This window comes from Dermochelys coriacea, chromosome 1 (assembly GCF_009764565.3).
Source record: "Dermochelys coriacea isolate rDerCor1 chromosome 1, rDerCor1.pri.v4, whole genome shotgun sequence".
Classification (NCBI taxonomy): domain Eukaryota; kingdom Metazoa; phylum Chordata; order Testudines; family Dermochelyidae; genus Dermochelys; species Dermochelys coriacea.
The window spans coordinates 196,997,482-197,019,680 of record NC_050068.2 but is presented as its reverse complement, the minus strand read 5'-3'; the positions used below and the strand labels follow the sequence as shown (position 1 = coordinate 197,019,680).

The 22,199-nt window shown below is 41.0% G+C and overlaps 1 protein-coding gene across 1 annotated transcript in view; it reads right to left on the bottom strand.

Annotated features, from left to right (window-relative positions):
* The window catches only part of ZBTB11 (zinc finger and BTB domain containing 11), a 33,051-nt gene extending 11,059 nt beyond the window's left edge, over positions 1-21,992 (bottom strand). The window contains 8 exon segments of the mRNA XM_038404073.2: positions 5,849-5,966; positions 7,706-7,850; positions 8,830-9,066; positions 9,491-9,670; positions 12,955-13,775; positions 14,949-15,180; positions 16,789-17,024; positions 21,165-21,992. Of these exon segments, the coding sequence (XP_038260001.2) occupies positions 5,849-5,966; positions 7,706-7,850; positions 8,830-9,066; positions 9,491-9,670; positions 12,955-13,775; positions 14,949-15,180; positions 16,789-17,024; positions 21,165-21,474 (2,279 nt within the window). The 5' untranslated portion in view covers positions 21,475-21,992.
* Between the last annotated feature and the right edge of the window lie 207 nt (positions 21,993-22,199).

The following is a 22,199-nucleotide window of genomic DNA, read 5'->3' as shown; positions in this document are numbered from 1 at the left end:
GGGGGGGGAAGGAGTGTTCTCCGACTGGTTTGTGAATGTTATAATTCTTGACTCAACAGCAACCACACACCAGAACCACTAACCCAGGAACCTATCCTTGCAACAAAGCCCGTTGCCAACTGTGTCCACGTATCTATTCAGGGGACACCATCAGAGGGCCTAATCACATCAGCCACACTATCAGAGGCTCGTTCACCTGCGCATCTACCAATGTGATATATGCCATCATGTGCCAGCAATGCCCCTCTGCCATGTACATTGGTCAAACTGGAGAGCCTCTACTTAAAAGAATAAATGGACACAAATCAGACGTCAAGAATTATAACATTCAAAAACCAGTCGGAGAACACTTCAATCTCTCTGGTCACTTGATTACAGACCTAAGAGTGGTTATTCTTCAACAAAAACAGACTTCAACAAGAGACTGCTGAACTGGAATTAATTTGCAAACTGGATACAATTAACTTAGGTTTGAATAGAGACTGGGAGTGGATAGGTCATTATACAAAGTAAAACTATTTCCCCATGTTATTTCCCCACCTCCCACCATTCCTCAGACGTTCTTGTCAACCGCTGGAAATGGCCCACCTTGATTATCACTACAAAAGGTTTTCTTCCCCCCCACCCCTGCTGGTAATAGTTCATCTTAAGTGATCACTCTCCTTACAGTGTGTATGATAACACCCATTGTTTCATGTTCTCTGTGTATATAAATCATCTCCCCACTGTATTTTCCACTGAATGCATCCAGTGAAGTGAGCTGTAGCTCACAAAAGCTTATGCTCAAATAAATTTGTTAGTCTCTAAGGTGCCACAAGTACTCCTTTTCTTTTAACCATTATATTAACAACATAATCCTCTTCTACATTAAGGGAAATTAAAAGAAATAGCAGCTAATGTAAAGATCTGGAATGTATCTTATGGGCTTCAGGCATATTTTCCCTTTATCTGTTATAGAAAGCTGATTTCCTTTAATTGCTCTGTTATAGGGAAAAAAAGTTTGTATAACTCCTATCCAGTACCCAAAAAACAAAAGAGAGTTATGGAGAGTTAGGACATCACAAGTTACAGTACACAAAGTGTTGTTCTATAAGCTAGAAGAGCCATGCTTATGAAAGAACTGGCATCTCTTTTTTTGTAACCATGGAGGATTGACTAGGAAAGAAGACATTAAATTGTTTTACTGTTCAGATTGCTCAAGCACATTCATTACAACTGCTAGCTCTGCTTCTCAAAGACACTCCCCCTGCCAATCCCTCAACCCAAATTTTCCTAATGCCTCCCCTCATCCATGCCACCCCATAACAGCTCCCTGGGAGGCTACGGTTCACCAGCTACTCTTTAGCAAGCCTCAGGAATATGCATGATCAAGAAGGTGCTTCTTCTCTAGTGGACCAATAAACTCTGCTTCTCAGGCATCTTGTTTGAAAGCCTCCTCCTCTCCCTGACATAATGCCCCATTACCCAAGTCACTTAACAACAGGGAATATTAGAAAAGAGATCAGAAGGGTAGCCATGTTTGCCGCTTTTACAGATCCAGACTAAGAGTCCTGTGACACCTTATAGACTAACAGACGTATTAGAGCATAAGCTTTCGTGGGTGAATACCCACTTCATCACATGTATCCAACGAAGTGGGCATTCACCCACGAAAGCTTATGCTCCAATACGTCTGTTAGTCTATAAGGTGCCACAGGACTCTCTGCTGCTTTTACAGAAAAGAGAGAAGCTCTTAGGCAAAGTTGTCAGAGAAGACGACCTTCTAGGAAGAAGGCACCTTCTTCATCTGGCAAACTACCTAGGGTGTGCCAGAGAAGATCCCCAGGTGTGTAAAGGTTTGCCTAAGACAAAAGCTCAGAAGAGAGGTTGGATGGAGATCTATCTGAGGAACTGAGCTGAGCTACAGAGCCAGCTAAGAACAGAAGTTTGTGACAAAATGCTGATGACTGTCAGTTTTAGTTGGTCAAGATCAATTCTTTTATGACAAACATGAATTATTCCATCCCCTAACATACACACTTAGTAGAGATCTTCATTGTAGAAGACAAAGCATTGTACCAATTCTGAAGGACTTGGGATAGCTACATGTTTCTCAATCACCTAACCTTGTTAGCGCAGTATAGTCATGGATGAGAGAATGTAAACTGGTTTAAAATTATTTCCCCTCCAAAAATACATATTTTCTTCCCTCCAATATATTTAATTAGCCAATTTATAGTCGTCCTCTGGAAACCCAGAGCAAACAAAAATAAATTTCTGTCCATGTTACAAGCTATTAAGAAACTAATAAAATGCCATGGAGTTAAAGTGAGTTCTTTTTTACAGTTAGGAAAAATGTATACGCTTATTAATATATGATAGCACCACATTAGACACTTTTTAGAAAGTGTTACAATATATATTATTTCTCATTGAAACCATGTCTGCAATGTAGGAAGTAAATCATTTTGCATGTGTATATAATAAAAAGATGATTTTCAAAGGCATAAATTGCAGTTAGGTGCCAATTGTCATTTGTGCTTTTGAAAATAAATTTGAAAAAAATCTCCTTAAAACAAAATCTTCTTGTTTGGGGGAAGATTTTAAATCGTTTGTTCTAATAAACCAGGAATTTAAATATACACGTGAACTTGGAAATAGTCAAATGCAATCACTTGAAAAATACCGTTGCGTTAATACATTTAGGTTATGTCAATGCAGCTCTCAGCTATGCAAGGGTAGCAAAGAAAGTTGTGGTTGCAAGTACCGGGAGGCACTTGTCAGCTCTGAATTATCCCCTTCTGTGTATGTGCTGGGACCGCTGCAGGGATCCGGCATCTTTCCTGCCCCTTCATGTGGGCAGAGATCTGGGGTGAAGGGAATGAAGGTAACAAATTTAAACACCAGCTGGGGGTGAATAGTGGTAGTGAAGAGCCCAGTTCAGTGTGCAGCTCAGGACACATACCAAGGTAGCGTATGGTCCTCCAGTAAACTGCTTCCTACATGTACACAGCAGCATAGGACAGGATATAATAAAGAGCAACTTCTTATGTGTTTATGGCTTCTACAGTGCCAACTAATGGCTTAATGAGATGAAAACGGGATGGACAAGGGGACACGGGGAGACACACACACCAGTTTTCTTTCACATGCTTAAAGTTACTGTAGCTATCATGTAATAAAACTGTCAAGGATTTGGGTCATAGACTATGGATGAGATTTCTCTCATGAGCCTTGTTAGCATCTAGAGACACAAGGTGTGTGAGGAAATATCTTTCATTGAACCAACTTCTGTTTGTGAGACGCACAAGCTCCTGGGGTTACACAGAGCTCTTCTTCACTGCAAACATTTCAAAGCACGACAATTACCCCACTCCATTATATCAAAATGTACAAAGGGGGGAGGAGCACTGACGAATCTCACACAACCATGAGACTTAATGGAAAGACCACTGGGCTGGGACTATTTCTAGCTCTGCCACTGGCCTCCTGGGTAACCTTGGGTAAATAACTTCACCCCTCTGAGACTCAGTTTCCTATCTGTAAAATGGGGCTACTGATGTAAAAGTTATTTGAGATCAACTGATGAAAAGCACTATATACGAGCTAAGTCTTTTGATTATCTAGCCACAGTAGCATATCAAATCTAAATAACCACTAACTCCTACTAAGAAACAGTCGTCTTTGTTTAAAAACCTAGAAAATTAAATGGCAACAAGCAGTTAACGCAGAGTTATAGTTGCCCAGTGATAGCTAGTGTCCTGCCAGAATATTGAGCTCAGTAAAACTGAAACTTCTGAAACCCAGGAAATTCAGAGTTAAGGTAAACACCCCTGCAATCTTAACTCTGCCTTCTTTGAGCGATGCCACAATACACTCATAACACACACATTCCCACCCTGCCTTTTCACTGTAATGGAGAGGCACTACCTGCACTTGCTGTATGCTCAAACACGGAGCTCACTCCCCCGCAGAGACAATACCATGCTTGTAAAATGTAATAACCGCTTCATATCCTTTTATAACTCCTTCACACTTGTACACAAGATATCTAAACATATACTTTCCCTTACACATCATTAAATCCACAGGCTACTCTCAGATCCCACCTCACTACTGACAATAGCCATGGCCAAAAGACCTCAGTGCCCTACTACTGACAGTCTATACAGTTTTGTATTGAAATTATGCACATTGGAACCTCAAGATACACACACACCTCCTCCCTTTGACAACACACATGAGTGGGAGAGGGAGGAAAGGACTCAGACCCATATCTACTCAGATCACATTCACAGCTCTAGGATGCTCCTCAAGCTAATCCCAAGATCTTCTCATATCACAACATTAGATCTTGCAAGCCATTCCAACTTATTCCTCCACCATTCAATACACTTACACATAACACAGGGAATTAAGTTGGAATGCATACAGATCATTCCCAATAGCTATTGCAAGTCCAGGGAGGAGGAGTTAAGGTTACATTGGTGTTTACCTTAACTCTTTTGGAAATTTCTGTTTTGCTGAACTCAGTGTTCAAAAAGGGCCCAAGCTATTATCAGGCAGCCTTAACTTTGAGTTAATGAAATGTTTTTCCATTTAATCATTATCATTGTTAATTGACTATATGCTAAGCACAGTGTATTCTGTACTGTATGAGGCTATTGCCATGTATACTATTACTGTACATTATGTAAAGTTATGTGCCGATTTAATTGAGATTAGTTACATAGTAAAATAAGACCAGGAGCAGGCAGAAGACCCTTCATTACTGAAGAGCTTACCACTCTCCCATCTCTACCCAATACAGTTTTAAAACTGCTTTTGAAACTGTTAGAGAAAAGTGTAACACACCCATGGAAAAAAAATAAAAATAAAACCAAAAACCCAAACAACCTTATCTAAATAGAATCTGGGGTGAGGACAAGCATGATCAAGGTTAATATTAATCAAGCCTTTCATCTCCAATAAATAGAATCAAAGGATTGGAAGGGACCTAGTGGCAGGAAAAAATATTATTTAGACGACCCCTGGCAGGCATTTGTCTAACCTGCTTTTAAAAATCTCCAATAATGGAGATTCCACTACGTCCCTAGACAATTTATTCCAGTGCTTAACCACTATGAGAGTTAGGAAGTTTTTCCTAATGTCCAACCTAAGCTGCCCTTGCTGCAATTTTAGCTCATTGCTTCTTGTCCTATCCTCAGACATTAAAAACATTTTTTCTCTCTCTTCCTTGTAATTTTTATGTCAGCCGTCTCCAAACTGTGGGGGGCACTCCACTAGGGGGCGCGCAGCAGGGCCCGGGGCCAGCCCCAGCACAGAGCAGGGAAAGAGCGCCACCCAGCCCTGCTGTCCCCTCAGCTCTGCTCCGGCCTTGTGCCCAGTTTGGGTCCCAACCACATGCTCCTGGCCCCCAGCTGCTAGCCGTGGGCCTCCGGCTCCCAGAAATGGACACAATACTCCAGTAGAGGCTGTATCAGTGCAGAGTAAAGCAGAAGAATTACTTCTTGTCCCTTGCTTATAATGCTCCTGTTACTACATCCCAAAATGATGTTTGCTTTTTTTAGCAACATCAAACATGCAACATCAACTCATATTTAGCTTGTGATCTATTATGACCCCAGACACCTTTCTGCAGTACTCCTTCCTAGACAGTCAATTCCCATTTTGCATGTGTGCAAATTGACTATTCCTTCCTAAGAGGAGTACTTTGCATTTGTTCTTATATGAACTTCACAAGTGCATTTTCCGCCCCGGTGCTTAAACATATTTTATTCTAAATAATTCCATGTGACCAACTGCAGCATGAGAGACAAGTAAAACTATCTTTAATAATCCAGGGATTTAAAGGTCAATTTATACTCACTGTGTACACTGATATCCACGAATTTCAGGCTTTGGCTGGTGTTTCTTTATGTGCTTACTAAGTCCTGAGGCTCTATGAAAAGACTTCCCACAAATGGAGCAAAGATACTTGGATTCTCCTGTAAACAGAACAGCAACAAAAAAAGTACTTTACAAGGTTAAGTCTCCTATCTGAGCCCCAACTCTCTGTAGTGCTTTAAAGGGAGTATATAATTTTTACAGATTTCATCTGAAGTACTCAGAGCTTTATTACTACAGGAAGAGGAAAGTTTAATTACATACACTTGGAATCTAGTTGGGATTTTCAAGAATATTCTTTACATGCTGGTATAATCTTGGATAATATTGCTGTACGTATTTGAAGAAGCTGAGTCACAACTTTAATCTACTGTATCATCAGATACTTAAAATGGTTCAGACAAAAATCTCATAGCCTTTAATTATAATTTGTTCTTATTTTAACTCTGAACAATCTTAAAAAAACAAAAAACAATGTACTGCTGAAGAAATAGATTGCAAACAGTCAGAGCACAGCATCTGCAGCAACTTTAGTAATAGTTCAGCATACATGAATGGGGGGCATGGGAAGAGAAATCAGACCTTGGATCTATGGGAGGCTACCTTAACAGGAAATTCCCAGATGCTATCAGGCTGTTCTTGAATACTAGACTGCCAAAAGGATATTTGTAAGAAGGTATGTAAAAACCCTTTTATTTTCTGGAACTTAAAACTGCATTGTAAAATAAAACGATCTTTTGTACCCAATTCTTAATACATCACACTCCAGGAAATAAAAATGCACAGGACTTCAATCAATACATTAAGCTACCTTAAAATACCTAGAGTTCACACTAAACTATTATACTGTCATATCTCACATTCTCTTTTCACCCTCAAGCTTTCCTATCAGTTCCTTATATCTGAGAACTCATTAATTTCACAAGTTCTTATACACGTCCTCTATTCCTTAGTTAAGGGGATGGCTATTGCAACGTGGTGGCTCCTTGTAGAGTGAAGCTGGAGAGAACATTTAAATTGGGGCAAAAGCCTCAGAACTCCAGTGGAATGAAGATGGCTTTTTTGACAAGGCATGAAACTCCCAAATCATAAGCATAAAGTCACATGCAGACAAACACTGCCAGAACATTGGGGAAACTAGTGTAAATCACAATGAGTAAAGAGTGAAGTGCTAGAAAATAATTTACACTTCAATTAAGCCACTGAATCACATCAAATGAATGTATTTAAGAAAAACAGAACATCTTTCTACACAAATACCAACCTAATTAGTGCAGCTACAAATATTTAATGCTAGTTATCTAAGCTTTTTTACAGTTACAACAAGTCTAAGAAAATACTAAATCTAGGAGGATGCTTTAAATCCAAGAGGCAGGAGATTCAACTTAGTTTTCTCCCTCAAAAGGATAAATAGTAAGTGTAAAGCCTATTCCATCCTCTCCCCCGGGCTTTCCAGAAACTTCCCCATTTCTGATATGCAAACACTACAGGTAAAAATACAAGAAGTGGACTGACCATGTCTCCCTATATTTAGATAGGTAGTTCAAGGCAAGGACCTGTTTTATTCTAAGTTTGTAAAGAGCCTAACACATTTTGGGCATCAAAAATAAAATAATAAATCTATAGATTTATTATTCTGTCTTAGAGTCCAAACAGAAATTTAAAATAAATGTTAACGTCTTTTTTGAATGGGTGTCCAATGAAAATAAAAACATTTTTACAAATTCCTTGGACCCTATCTACAGAAGTCAACAGAGCGAATGAATTAACTTTTATGTTCCCCAAAGTGTTTATCAACATACCATGGTTCTCATTACTCCCACTCTTGCCCACTGTTTACCTGTATGAATGCTCATATGTTCCTGAAGACTCCGTTTTGTGACAAAAGACTTTTCACATAAGTCACATTTGAACTGCTTCTGTGTCTCATGGAGAGCCAGGTGCATTTTTAATCCATGCTTGTAGGTAAATGCCTTTCCACAGACCTATGAAGAAAAAACTCAACTGGATAAAAGTATATAAGATCAAATAAATCTTAAAATTTACAAGTCATTGAGACAAAGACAGTATTGCATCTCACCATAGATTTTTCAGAGCATAAATGTTACCTTCTCTTCAAATATAATGTAAAAAAGTATGCTACTTGGGAAACCTAGCTGATCATGCTTGTGGCTTCGTGTCAGCAGGAAACCACTGTACAAACTGCAAAAAAAATTTCTGTCCTTAACATTGTGGTTATTTTGCCTTATTTCTTGTTACAGAGGTAGCCAAGAGGCATATTTGGGCAAAGGCCACTTTCCCAGATAAGTATGGAACATTGAGGTAGTTGTCATTCAAATCATCATCACACCATATGAAATGTTTGTAACATGACATGCTGTTCCATCTAAGCAGTCAGGATGGGTTAGCATATCAAAGGGAGAACAAAGGAAAACCCAAGACTACTACTAGTAAATCACTGGATGGACGCTCCTCCATTTGAATCAACACAGAACCAACTTCCGAGCCTGGGGTTGCAGGGCACTGTGCTGCTGGAGATGTCATCTTTGGATACACCATAAAAATAGAGATCCTGACCATTTGTAATGAAAAATCCCAGGACATCTTCTTGGGAGAAGGGGCATTAACTCTAGTGTTCCAGCCAAATTCCAATTTGGGAAATTACATTCCCTCTAATTCCCCTTCAATCTCAAATTATATTTAAAATCAAAGTTCTTACATTACTTATTTTTCACACAAGCACTGTGAAGTGATTAAGATTAAGATGAAGTGAGCTGTAGCTCACGAAAGCTTATGCTCAAATAAATTTGTTAGTCTCTAAGGTGCCACAAGGTTCTTTTTGCGAATACAGACTAACACGGCTGCTACTCTGAAACCTAGGTTGTAAGGTGCAGAGTAGTTACTAGTGAATCAAGAAGTCTTTTCAAATTTCTAAGACATCAGGAAAGGATGTATTTTCTTTACCTTGCATGCATGTGGCTTTACACCCGTATGTTTGAGCATATGTATTCTGAGAGCGTAGAGCTTGGGTAGAGTTCTTCCACATATATCACATATAAACTCCCGCTTAGTTCTGCCTTTCACTACTGACGCTCCCGTCTCTTCTATACTAGCAGTTGCAGTGCTCACTTCATTTTTTCGGGTATGTCGAACAAGGTGGGCACGCAGAGAGGCACCATATTGGAACTCTTTTTTACATAGCTAGGAAAAGAAATACATCGAGCTATAATGAGCATTATTTTCTTAAATTATTTCAAAACTGTTGAATTATCTTATTTTAAGAAACCTTTGAATAAAAAAGTTTCACATTTGTAAATAAAACATAAAATCACAGTAATATGATTAGCTACTCTATAAATCCAGCTACTAAAACTATAAATATGCATTACATCTCAACTTACTTTCAGGTAAGGTTCTTAATTTATTAATTGTAAATATTAAAATAGTGGCAGAGGCAACTACTGGCAGAAGCAGCTTTGCATTGGATCAGTTCCCAATAACATTCACTTCCAGACTTTTCTAAATCCATAAGACAAGAATAAATGTATGTGCCAATAGCAACATTAAGAGCAATTACCAACTCAGAGGATTTACAAAAAATTGAAAAATTTACAAAGAAACTTACCGGGCATTTATAATCTTTAGTTCTTTCATGTTTCAGTGTATGCATTATAAGCGAATAACGTCTCTGAAAAACCATCCCACATTCAGTGCATTTGATCTGAGCTTCCACTTCACTGTTCTCTGTGGTATCTCTTTTGGGCTGCTTCATCTTCTTCCCTCTTTGCACTAACTTCATGGCAACCTAATTGGAAAACAATGATAGTTTCTAATAAAAAGTACTATGTTCTGTCTTACGCTTGCTTTTAAGCATCAACCTTCATTACTTTTAATATTACTATACAAGAGCTAGATATTATTACATTGTCAGTAACTACTTTAGTGTTAACTAATTGCTCTAGGTTTCTAGTACCTGTTTAAAAGCAAACTGAACCCACAATTATATTGCAGACCATATGTTAAGAACAATGTTTTACCATAAACTGGATGCCACCTTAGTAACATCTAGATAGAAGGATCAATATCTGAGTTTTCAGTGCATATGCCTGCTTTGAAGTAGTGATTATTACAAATCAGAAATCTTTTGTTTTAGGAAAACCAAGTGACAGAGAACACAGCTTCCTCCATTTCAAGTGACCACCGTCTCCTCTGTTTCAGATTGAGTCAGCTAAATTATGTTCTTCACTCAAGTTCCCTTCTCAGTGTTTTTGCTTGCTTTTCTAAAAAAATAGCCAGCTAAACCAGCTGGGCTAGTTTATTTTTTACCAATCACTTAAAGAAAAGCTATGTTTGAGAGATAGTAAGATAGTAAGACAGCTCCTGAAATTATTCTTACTCTCATCCTCCCAGTAGTAGTAAAGTCTAGGTAAGTATCATAAGTAAACTAGCTGAGAGACTGTCTCAGGACAGACTGTGCTCCTGTTTCTTTTCCTGTAATTTTTGCTGTCTGTGCAAATCCACATTCCTACCTAAATATGGGGCACATTCCATGGCTGAGAGCATCAATCCTCCCAGTTCAATTTCAGCCTGAAGCAGATTAGCAGTTATCTCAATGGTGGAAACCCCTTTATGTCCATGTCTATACTTTAGGAGTCAGCCCAGTGCAGCTACACTTAATACTAGCTACCAATTGCTAAACAGGGGCTATTACATTCTGTAGACGAATCTCTGGAATGAAACTCCAGCACAGGCTCTGTTTTAAGAGAAAGTGTGATTCAAGTCTATGTATTGCCTCTGGTTTTTGAGAAGGAGAACAGCAGTGTAGTGAACGAAACTGTTGTCTGTACAACTCCCCATTTGTTACAGAATTTGGAAGGGCTGAATAGTGAATGTGGCATGGGACTGAAGGAAGAGAGAGGATGGTCGTATGATTAAGGCAACTGAATGTTGCCTAGGAGAATTGGAATCTATCCCTGCTTCTACCAGTTTCTATGTGATGCTAGGTAAGTCACTTAAACCAAACATGTCAGGTTTTCACTGTCTCATATTCTGGGTGTTTAACTTGACTCAAAGGGGACCAGTTTTTCAAAAGAGCTTAGCATTCACAGTTGTAACTGAAATAAATGGGAACTATGCTTGAAAATTTAAAAGTCTTAAAAAAATAACAATAAAAAAAAAAATCAGTCCCCAAGTGTCTCAAGGCATTCAAAATTAGGGGACACTTTTGATTGAGTAGGCTTTAACCTCTGTGCCTTTGTTCCCCAACTGTTATATGGGAATAATTCCACCACTTCACTTCACAGAGATGTTGTTAAGATAAATTCATTAGTGTTTGTGAAGCACTTAGATACTACAGTGAGAGCTTCTATAGAAAAGCCCCAAGGGAAATTAATAATTCTGTATCCAATGCAGCATTTAGATTGTGTGTGGTAAATAAGATCTTGGGATGCAAATTTTATTAAAAGAAATATTGAATTCAGTGAAAGCCATCCATCCTGTGCTCTTTACGAGAGGCAGTGGGTCCTGTGGAAAAAAAATGCATGTGACTATGTAATTGAAGACCGTATCATAATACATACACACAAAAGGGTTGAATTAAGGTTGCCCATACAACCTTAATTTTGTCATTTCCTAATATGAGTGCTCAACTTTGCAACCTTAGAAGTTCTTCACTCAATTTCTTATGTAATCTATAAGCAGAATTGTCCCAATCTGCAAGCTTAATAGCAAGGTTGGCAATGCTCTGATTTAGGGCCACATTTAAGGAACTATACAGTGATGTGACTAACAGCCTCAGACCTTTTCTCTCCTAAAATATACTTTATTTTCAAGCCTCCAAAATTTGGAGATTCATTGGTAAAATGGTCAGATGCATTTAAATAGCTGGATTTCCCCACCCACATACACAACCCCATCTAAAAATCTCTCTGTTTAGGGGAGTGCACACACCTGCAATTATGGCATAAAAAGGCACCAAAAATTACTCAAACTGAGCTGAATATTTTGAGCATTCAAGATAAATACTTCTATGTGCTGGAGCAACAGTAAATCTAAGACGGGGGTTCTCGCAAGAAAATTTTTGGTGGCGTTAGAATGTGGCCACCAACTCTTGCTCCCCAATTTTTCCTAAAATACTTAATTAACTTTAGGAAAAACAAATAAATATGCACATATCCATGTCCAAATCATTGTAATTTATTTATGTAGGGTTTTTTTCCAGACTCAATAATAAAAATAATGTACAATTGTCTCTGTTCTTTACTGGACCTAAACAGAATAGAAACAAAATAAAGTGCTTTGAACATTTTTCTCTTTTTGTTGTTGTTTCTTCTGTTTTTAGACTTGCTAGCTAGTAAGTCTGCTCCTGTGAAAACTGATATTTGTAGGTTTGTTAATATCGCTTTTCACAGCGGACGTACTCAGCCCTGGCAAGCCGGGGGAAAAGTTAAGCTCTGAATGGAGGTGCGTGTAGGGAGGCAGCAGGGGCCAGGGGCAGTGGAAGGCAGCAGGGGGCCCTGGGCGATAGGGGGTGGAGGGTGAGCCTGGGGCTAGAGCCTGAAGCCCGGCAGCTGGAACCCGTAGCCCCATGGCCAGAGCCTGCTGCCCAAAGACCCAGAGCTAAAGCCAGAAGCCCAAGCCCCATTGCCCCTGGGAAAGGGGGGAAAAAAACTCACACTGGCTGCCTGCTCCTCTGGTGTTTGTGGCTCCAGAGGAGGGCAGAGCCCAACCGCTACTTGTGGCCCCAGGGAAGGGGTGAATGCTTTGCCCCCCTCCTCCCCAGTCACTGCCCAGGAGGTTGTGGCGGCAAGAAAAACCCTCGGTGGCCGCATTTGAGAAACGCCGACTAAGATCACCAGACTGCAAGAAATTTGGATATTGTTTGTTTTCACACAAATAGCTGTCACATGTATTAGCAATTATTTTTATCCACACTAATGTTGTATTAACATTAACTAATATTTATCTGTCCAAGGTGTTGCTTAGAAGTTAAATGAAAATGGTTTTTTTACATTATTTTGAAAACAAAAGAGATTTTCTTCCACTGAAAACTAGATTATGGTTCTAAGAAAAAAAAGGTATTTCTCATACCTGCTGTATTGCTGATTTGGGGTTTGTCTTCCTATTTTGCAGCTTTTTCTCAATTCCCCTGTGCAGTCTGATATATCCACCCTCACTAACAGAACGCTGACGAAGTTTGCTTTTATAAGTATCATCTTGGCTGCAGACGATGCTCTCAGGTTGTGACACTGGAGTGCCCTCCGAATTGCATGGCCTGCCACATTTTTGCTTAAGTGCTTCTAAAGACTCTTCGGAGGCGATTTCTGCATTTGCTGTGCTGCTCTCATTTTGATCGGCCTCAGCTTCAGTCGGAGAGCATGTTTCCATCTCCTCTGCCACCGGAGGCTCAGACTGCATGACAGAAACAATATTATTTGCAATGCTCTGTACCATTTCTATTTTTATTTCATTTCCAGTTGTTTCACTATAAACAGACTGTACTGTAGGCTCAGTTATATCCCCTGTAGGCTCTGAAGTCTGAGGGTCAGACTGCAGTGCTATTGCCTCCTCTTGTCCAGTACTGGGAGATGCTCCATTCATAGTTGCTACTACTTCACTGTTTACCACTTCCATAGGTAAAGGCTGTTCAACACTATCCACAGGCTGTGTTTCAACTGCATTCTGCTCCGGTAAACTCTGTGTAGACTCTACAGTGTGAATATTTCCCTTTTGGTACACTGTGATTTGTTTATCTTCCATCTGTTTGTGCACATTTTCACAGATTTCCAAGACCTCTGACATGAAGAGATGCCGGGCTAGCATGGCAACTTCTGCCATGCTACAGAAGTCAAAAGTTAACACTGAGGTATAAGCAAATTCCAGTAAAGGAAGGAAACTTGTCTTGCAAAAACCTGTATGGAGTAACACAAGAAGTGAGATTATAGAAAACAAATAGAGGTCACCAAATTGTTCCAAGCTAATCCATAATGGACACCCCTTAATGTGGATGGGTCTCTGCTTTAGAGTAATGTCTATCAGCTAGCTGATGCAGCAGCTGCATATAGTTTCAATTAGTATCTCACTCATGAGCAGAAGTGTACTCCCAGCATGGAAGCCTGCAGATTCAAACACACTAGGATCACAATATTAAATACAACTGAGGAAGTTCTCAACTAAGTTTTTTTTTAAACTGCTTCTACATAAAGTTTGGTACTGCTACCCTTTCTGAAATAGAAATCCTGGCCCTAAATTAATGGGTATCTTCTTGCTTGAAGGAAAAAAGTGTAGGAGTAGTAAGATTAAAATTGATGTAGTAGAGGATTGAAGAAAGAGGAGAGGAAAGAGAGAGAAAAAGTGACAGGGGTTCAAGAGACTTATAGTGACTAACTTATTTTAAAATGTGTATTTTTCCACCCACAATTATGAGAACCACTGTAACTTATTTTTGTGCAGCTTCTGGACTATCATGCTAAAAGTCAATTTGTTCATCCATCTAAGCTACAGAAGGATAGGAATTGGAGAGGAAACAAGAAGAAAGGCCAGTACTAGTAGACCAACATACCAAGCATCTACCCAGGTGCTATATATTATAACTTCCGTCATGAAAACACAGTTTTTGAAGCTATATTAATATTCTCCTGGCTTCAAGAGACTTGAAGGGTCAAGTTTTCTGATGCCTATAGTTGTATAAGAATGGCCACTTGACCAAAAGCATTTGCTCAGGCAAAAGAACTCTTCCAGAAGATAATAAACATTCCTTTATGTATTCAAGCATTTACCTGCTTTTAAAGGCAATAAACCAATATGAAGAATGAACACAACTAAGCAGATTAAAAAATAGTTATTCAAAGTCTACAGAAGAATTACTGACTGATATTCTACGGCCTGTGTTATGCATAAGGTCAGACTATATGATCACAATGGTTTCTTCTATCATAAAATCCAAAACACCCACAACGTTTCTAAATCACGAAGTGAGCTCAAATGCTCAGTCTTCTTACATATTCAGAAGCTACTACACCATATTCATTAAGCCTTACTTAATATTTTCTGCTTAAAATCTTTTGAAGTTAGAGCCTATTTACCTGAAAGATCCACTACTGCTTCATGACTGGAGACAGCTCCTTTTTCGATGAAAAGTTCCCGGAAGTACTCACTGTTGGCTGCCAAGACAGATTTGTGTGCTTTGTACTCTTCTCCTTCAATCAACAGAGTAACATCACAGAACTGATTGGAAAGCCTCTGTTGGTTCAGTTGGTTTAAAACTGACAGAGAATGTTTTGAAGAAGACTGCTTCACAAGGCCTTTACTATCAACCTGCCATAAACAAATCCATTACAAAAAGTTGCTTTACATTTATCTTTTTAAGCATTCATACTGAGCACTAGACATTTCTTCTTTTCTGGAAAAAAGACAGGGTGAATAAAAATGAATTATTAAAAAAAAAAACAAAACTGATTTTTTTAAATTTCAATCAGATTTTGTTGATAAAATGCTTTTTGAGAAAAAAGCTTATCTAAAGATAGTTTTAATTAAGATACATTATAGCTCAAAGATATCTCATCATGGAATAGGGATTATAAATTCTAATTGTATAGTATTAGACAATATATTTGTGTAATGTTTAAGAAAAGTTTTGTAAATGAGTTCCAATAGTTCATGGATTAGGGACCCAACCTTATGGGGTTCCACAGGCTTCTGTATAGATTATTTAGTTTAATCTTTCTATCTACCCAATGGGACTCAGTCTAGAAGATACCATCAGAGATGCTTAGTTTTGCAGTTCTCAAACTGTGGATTTTTGTCTCCAGAGATAACATGCTTGTTAACAGCAAAGCAAAAATGTTTTTACATACATACATAAATAAATAGAAGTGAGAAACTCTATTGTCCCTCTCCAAATTTGTGTGCACAGAGTCAATCCCTTACCTCTCTCTAAAAGAGTGCAACGTTTCAAAAAGTTCAATGAATAGAAGATTGTAAGGGGCGGAAGAGACATGGACAAGTGGAAGAAATCTGGAGATAAACGTGAGAAGTGAGGGACATATGCTGGTTTTGTTAAAATATTATATGTTTGCTGCTGAAGAAAAAAAATCCAGAATACTTTATGTTGTTGTGATAGTTAAATAAAACAAGTTAAATATCTTTCTGGTGATGTTCTCCTCCTAATACAGCGTGGAAAGAAAATCCTCTAAATATTTATGATTAACTTGTTGAATTGGAGATAGTTCACCTTCCAATGGCTTCATAAATACAGTATCTGCTTCAATTACCTTTGGTAAATGAAATAACCAAACAATAATTCATTTTCTGATATAGCTGTAAAAGCAATCTGAAAAGTTTTCAAAATAAATCACTGTTTAAAAATGTATAATGTGTATCTTCTAAAAATGAAACCTACATCTATCTCCGAGTTGTGAAGAATAAGTATTAAGGTTATAACAACCAAAAAGAATGCACTTTTATGTAGAAAACCATGATTAAGTCGAGTCCACCCTGAAAAAAGATCAGCTCATCTGAAAAAAGCAAGACTTTTAATTAATTGTTTCAATTTGCTAACACTGTCCCTTTTAGACATTTATTTAAAATTATACTCGCACAATGTGAAAACAGACAAAATGATAGAAAAAAAGAAAAATATACAGAAATCAAAAACCTGTGGAACTTTTTTTTTTTTTTAAATTCCTATACACACAATCATTTGTGAAACAAAAATGACAAGTAGGGTGACAGAAAAACAGATATTTGGACACTCATTTGATCCAGTTTCTAAACATTGCAATATGCTCTACTCTACTTGAACATTCAGTGAAATTTAGTATCAGATCATAGTAAGCACTAGTAAGAGCTATGATAAATAATAATTTGACTAAGAGGGTTAAATTAACATCTTATAATTTTACAAGTAGATAAAATGCTACTTACAAATACAAGCTCATGTTTTGCTATTGGTTTCTTTTTCACAGGTTTTGGTGATGCAGCTGGGACTGACGCAGTGTTACTTAATTCATCATCTGTTTCATTACTGTCTTCATGAAATCTTGTGTCCAGTCCTAGTTCCTCCAGCATTTCAGAAGGATCTGACAAGGATCTAGAACGATCTAGCTTTTCCTGGCACTTACTACATTCTTTAATGTAATCTTTAACTTGCTTAAGAATACCTAAGGAAAAGTATTAATGAATGCTTCATTAGTCAGTCATCTTTTTACATTACACACGTGAGAAAGGGCAATCTGTCGTTTTACTGATGTATTACATCCATACTATTGTGTATTTATTGAGAGAAATAGGTCCAATTGTTTTTCTACACTTTCATTCTCTGGCTCCCGTTTGCCCTTTCTAACTGAATATACATGACTACCATTATTGTATCCCAGCTGTTATCAGGAAATGGAGATGTACAACACCCTCCAGGATTGCCTGTATTATTTATAACTTATAAACATACCTCATCACCATACTGAATAACCTCTTTTCACACAGCCGAATTCCATTAAACCAGGAAGATGAATCAATCACCAAGTCATTACTAAACCATTGTCTCCACCAATGTTCCATTCTGTTGCCACACTACCAGGCTAGCTCAACCCAGTTTGTAAAGCCAGAAATAGCCCAAGAATTTTTTTTTTTTTAAATTATCTTTGTGATGTATAAGTCATTTAAAGGGAAAATATCTAGAGCTGGCTTAAAAATGGAAAGAGGTGGGGATGGGAATTCATGAAAATGTTGTCAGTTTTTTTGGTTGCCATTTTACATCAAAACTGAATTTGCAAAATTTCAGCCAGCTCTAATAAAATATCACAAACCATATGGAAAGAAGTTTACTCCCTACCTCACATAGTTTTCACTGGGACAAGAACAGTCTTAGACACTTCTTCAGAACCTTAGCTTTTGTAGCGTTTATGTCAGATTAATTTAGAGAAAGACTGCTCATTGGTTAGAACAGCACACTAGCATTCAAAGATTCCTGAATTATACTTTTTCACCTGTCTGCAACTCACTGTTCCTCATACATCCCAATGATAAAATACCATATTAGACAGTTCACAAGTATGCAGATGCCTGACAGACATGTATGTTGCTGATGTCAAAGTTAAGGTTTTATTACCGTGTGAGGGTAAAGAATACAACGCCTGAATTGTATAACTGTCAAAATGTTGAAGGTATATGGAGATGGTCAGTGAAATGATTCATGTGATGTACGAGGCTCAAGGTATGTTAAAAGAGAATAACTGTGTAAGTGGCCATTTTCATTGCTTTTAAGGGCTTGAGTGACTCAATGTTCTTTCCATTTAATCAACTGATTATTAACAGTTCGTTCATGGTGGAAGTACTGAAGATTATTAGACTTATTAGGTCAAACATCATTCCAGAAGGACTTGTGCATGATTGCTTCTTCCAATCTTACATTTATGTAGCATTTAATTCCAAAGGAACCTAGCTTTACAACCTATGACACTGATCCTGCAACTGGCTCTATGCATGTGGACAATAATAATCAGTTGATTAAATGGAAAGGACAGCCATGGATACTTGTTGAAATTAATGAGGCTCCATGTGAGTTTAGGGCATCTGAGTGTAAACTATTCCCAATACTTCAACACCTGCAGCTGAGATGAGGCATCTGAATTAACAGTACTTAGATTTAAATGTCTTAGGGCAGCTCCCAAGGGATTCTCATTACTTAAATACATCGCTCAAGGCTCTGAAAAATATCGTGCCCTGTGCGACATAGTTAGGCTGACTTAGCCCCCAACTCTAGATGCAGCTACGGTGACAGATGGACTCTTCTGTCAACCTAGCCACTGCCTTTAAAGGGGGTGGATCTACTGTGCAGTTGTACCACTGTAGCTCTCATAGTGTAAACACTCACAGTCTTCAATTCAAATTAATTTCTCCCGTTAGTGCAAAAAGAGAACCTGTGCCTGCTGACTTCAGAAGATCATGATGCAAAACCCAACTGTTTATCACAGGCCCATAACTTGGGTAACTCAGAGTTAAGGTTGATGGGCAATCCTTCATACCCTTCCAGAATGTCAAATGTATGTACACTTAAGCCTGTGAATCAGGAAATACAGATTTCAGGCTCATCCCAGCCCTGCCCCTCCCGAGCTAGCGATAGTCACTGGAAATTAACTGTAAGAATGCTTCATCCAAAGCTGTCCCATAATAAACAGATACGAGGAATGACTAAGCATTATTATTTCTGTGGTAGTACTACCTAGGCATGGACCAAAACCCACTGTGCTAGGCACTGTACGAACACAGAAAAATAGAAAGACCAAGAGTTAACGGTGACCAGATATTCAACAAAATTAATATTAATAACAAGGGGCATAAGCCAAAATCAGGAAAGAACAGGTTAAAAACTATTTAAAGAAGTTGGATACATTTAAGCCAAAAGGGCTAGATGAAATTCATCCCAGAGTACTTAGGGAAGTAGTTGGAGCAACAACGACTTTGGACAATAGTCACTTGGCCCCACTCCTGCCGGGGTGCTGGGTCACGGGAAGCACCACATGGCTTGGCCCCGCTCCGGCGTGCCTACTCCAAGCTCTGTTTCTAGAGTGGTAACAGCTAATGTAGACCCATCATTTTGTATGTACAGTTGGGATTATGTTTTCTATGTTCATTACTCTGCATTTATCCATATTGAATTTCATTTGCTGTTTTGTTGCCTAGTCACCCAGTTTTATGAGATCCCTTTGTAACTCTTCGCAGTCAGCTTTGGACTTAACTATCTTGAATAATTTTGTATGGTCTACGAATTTTGCCACCTTCACGATTTACCCCTTTTTCCGGATTATTTATGAATACGTTGGACACTACAGGCCCCAGTGCAGCTCCTTGCAGGACCCTGTTTGTTACTTCTCTCCACTGTGAAAACTAATCATTTATTCCTATTCTTTGTCTCCTATCTTCCTTCCCTCTTACTCATCACTGCCTGCTTTGCTTAAGAGCCTTTGATGAGGACTGTGTCAAAAGCCTTCAGAAAGTCCAGGTACACTATATCCAGTGGATCCCCCCCTGTTCACATTTGCTGACCCCCTCAAAGAGATTGGTGAGGCATGGTTTCCCTTCAAAAAAGCTTTTTTGACTCTTCCCCAACATATCATGTTCATCTATGTGTCTGATAATTCTATTTATTATAGTTTCAACCAATTAGCCCTGTCCTGAAGTTAAGCTTACTGGCCTGTAATTGCCAAGATCACCTCTAGGACATTTTAAAAAATTGGTGTTACATTAGCTAGTCTCAGGTCATCAGGCGCAGAGGCTGATTTAAGTGATAGCTTATATACCACAGTTAACTGTTTCGGCAATTTCCTACGTGAGTTCCTTTGGAACTCTTTGTTGAATACTATCAGGCTTGGGACCTTTTACTATTTACCAATTTGTTCTAAAACCTTCTTTATTGACACCTCAATCTAGGTCAATTCCTCAGCTCAGTTACCGAAAAAGAATAAATCCGTCACGGGAATCTCCCTCACATCGTCTGCAGTGAAATCCGATGCAAAAATCTGTTTTGTTTCTCAACAATGACCTTGCCTTTCTCGAGTCCCCCTTTAATCCCTCAATCATCCACTGGCCCCACTGCCTGTTTGACAAGCATCCTGCTTCTAATGTAAAGAGAAAAGGAGGACTTGTGGCACCTTTTCACATTTATTAGAGCACACGCTTTCGTGAGCTACAGCTCGCTTCATCGGATGCATTTGGTGGAAAAGCTCACGAAAGCTTAGGCTCCAATAAATGTGTTAGTCTCTAAGGTGCCACAAGTCCTCCTTTTCTTTTTGCGGATACAGACTAACACGGCTGCTCCTCTGAAACCTGCTTCTACTGTAGTTAACGTGCTGGCAAAGGTGGAGCCCATTCCTGGCCCCTTCCTGACAGATGCCCCAGGCTCTGCGACACCCCGCTCACCACGGCGCTCCGCTACTCGGGCCGGGGAGCACCACCGGGGTTCGCGCACACGCCCTCCAGGGATTGGCGAGCTCCCGAGCGGAGCCCCGCCCAGACACGCTGGCCGGCTCCCGCAGGCAGCTGCATGTCGCGCCCCACCTACCCCACCGGGCGGCGGCAGCAGCGAGAGTCGCCGCGCAGGACAGTCCCCAGCTGCTCTTCTCCCCGGCCCATCATCCCCGAGCGGGCTCAGCGCGCTGCCGCGAGAGATCGGCCCCGGCCGGGCGCCGCCCACCACGCGACCCCGCTCCCCGCTGCGGCGCGGTGGGGCTGAGCCACGCCGCCGGCCCCGGGGCGGCCTCTCCCGGCCAGGGCGCGCGGACACGGGCCCCGCCCCGCCTCACCTCTCCACCAGTATCGCTGCGAGAGCCCCTGCCAGGTCTGCAGGCGGGTGCGGTGGGCGCCGTCCGGGCCGAGGTGGGCGGCGCGGATGAGGCGGGCGCGGCGCTCGGCCTGCAGCACCACCTCGAGCTCGGCGAAGCGCTGCTGGTCCCGCTGCCGCCGCTGGTAGTAGAGGGTCCCGTCGCGCACCACGTAGCAGGCGGCCGCCTTGCGGATCTTGCGCTTGGCGTTACCCTCAGTGCCGGGCGCGTAGGGCTCCCGCTCGTTGGTCAGGTAGCGCAGGATGGCCAGGTAGCTCTCCTCGCTGGACATGGCGCCGCCGGGCTGGGCGGGACCGGCTCCGCGGCTGCCGGGGCCCCTGCCGAGCCAGTGCCCCCCTTTCCTCCGCGGGGCGTCTCAGCCGCGCACCCCGGGTAGGGGCAGCTGGGGCCAGCCCCGCCTCCGCACCCGGCCCCTAGGGAGGGGCTTGTCTCCGGCGCTCAGCGTGGGGGAGGGCCCTGGGGCGTCTCCCCGAGAGCTGGGGGATGCCGTGGCCAGTCCCTGAGGGGCGCCCCAGCCCCTCGGGCAGCGGGGGGCGCTACCAGGTGTCCGCGCGGCCGTGGGCCCGGCAGAGCATGCGCCGCTGGGGGGAGGGGGCGAGAGACGCCGATCCGCGGGTACGCGCTACGAGGCAACCTGGCCAGCCGTTGGGCAGGAGGTGGGAGGCTGAAGGCAGCGGGTCCGGAGGGAGCTGGGCCCGGGGGGGGAACTGGAGTTTCCCAGCCAGCGGCGGCGGGAGGGAGGGAGAAGCTCGGGCAGCAGCAACGGAAAGACAAAATGGCTGCTGCACAAGCGGAAGTGAGGTCAGAAGCCCGAGCGCCGGGGAGGGGCTCAAGGAGGGAGCTGGAGCTGGGCCCGGGGCGGGGGGGGCGGGGTGCTTCCAGAGCGCAACGTGCATTGCGGGGCGCCATCTTGGAATCGGACGAAAGCGCAAAAAGGGCTGAGGTCGGGACGTCGCCATCTTAGAAGAGGGCAAGGAGTGCGCGGCTGAGTTCTGG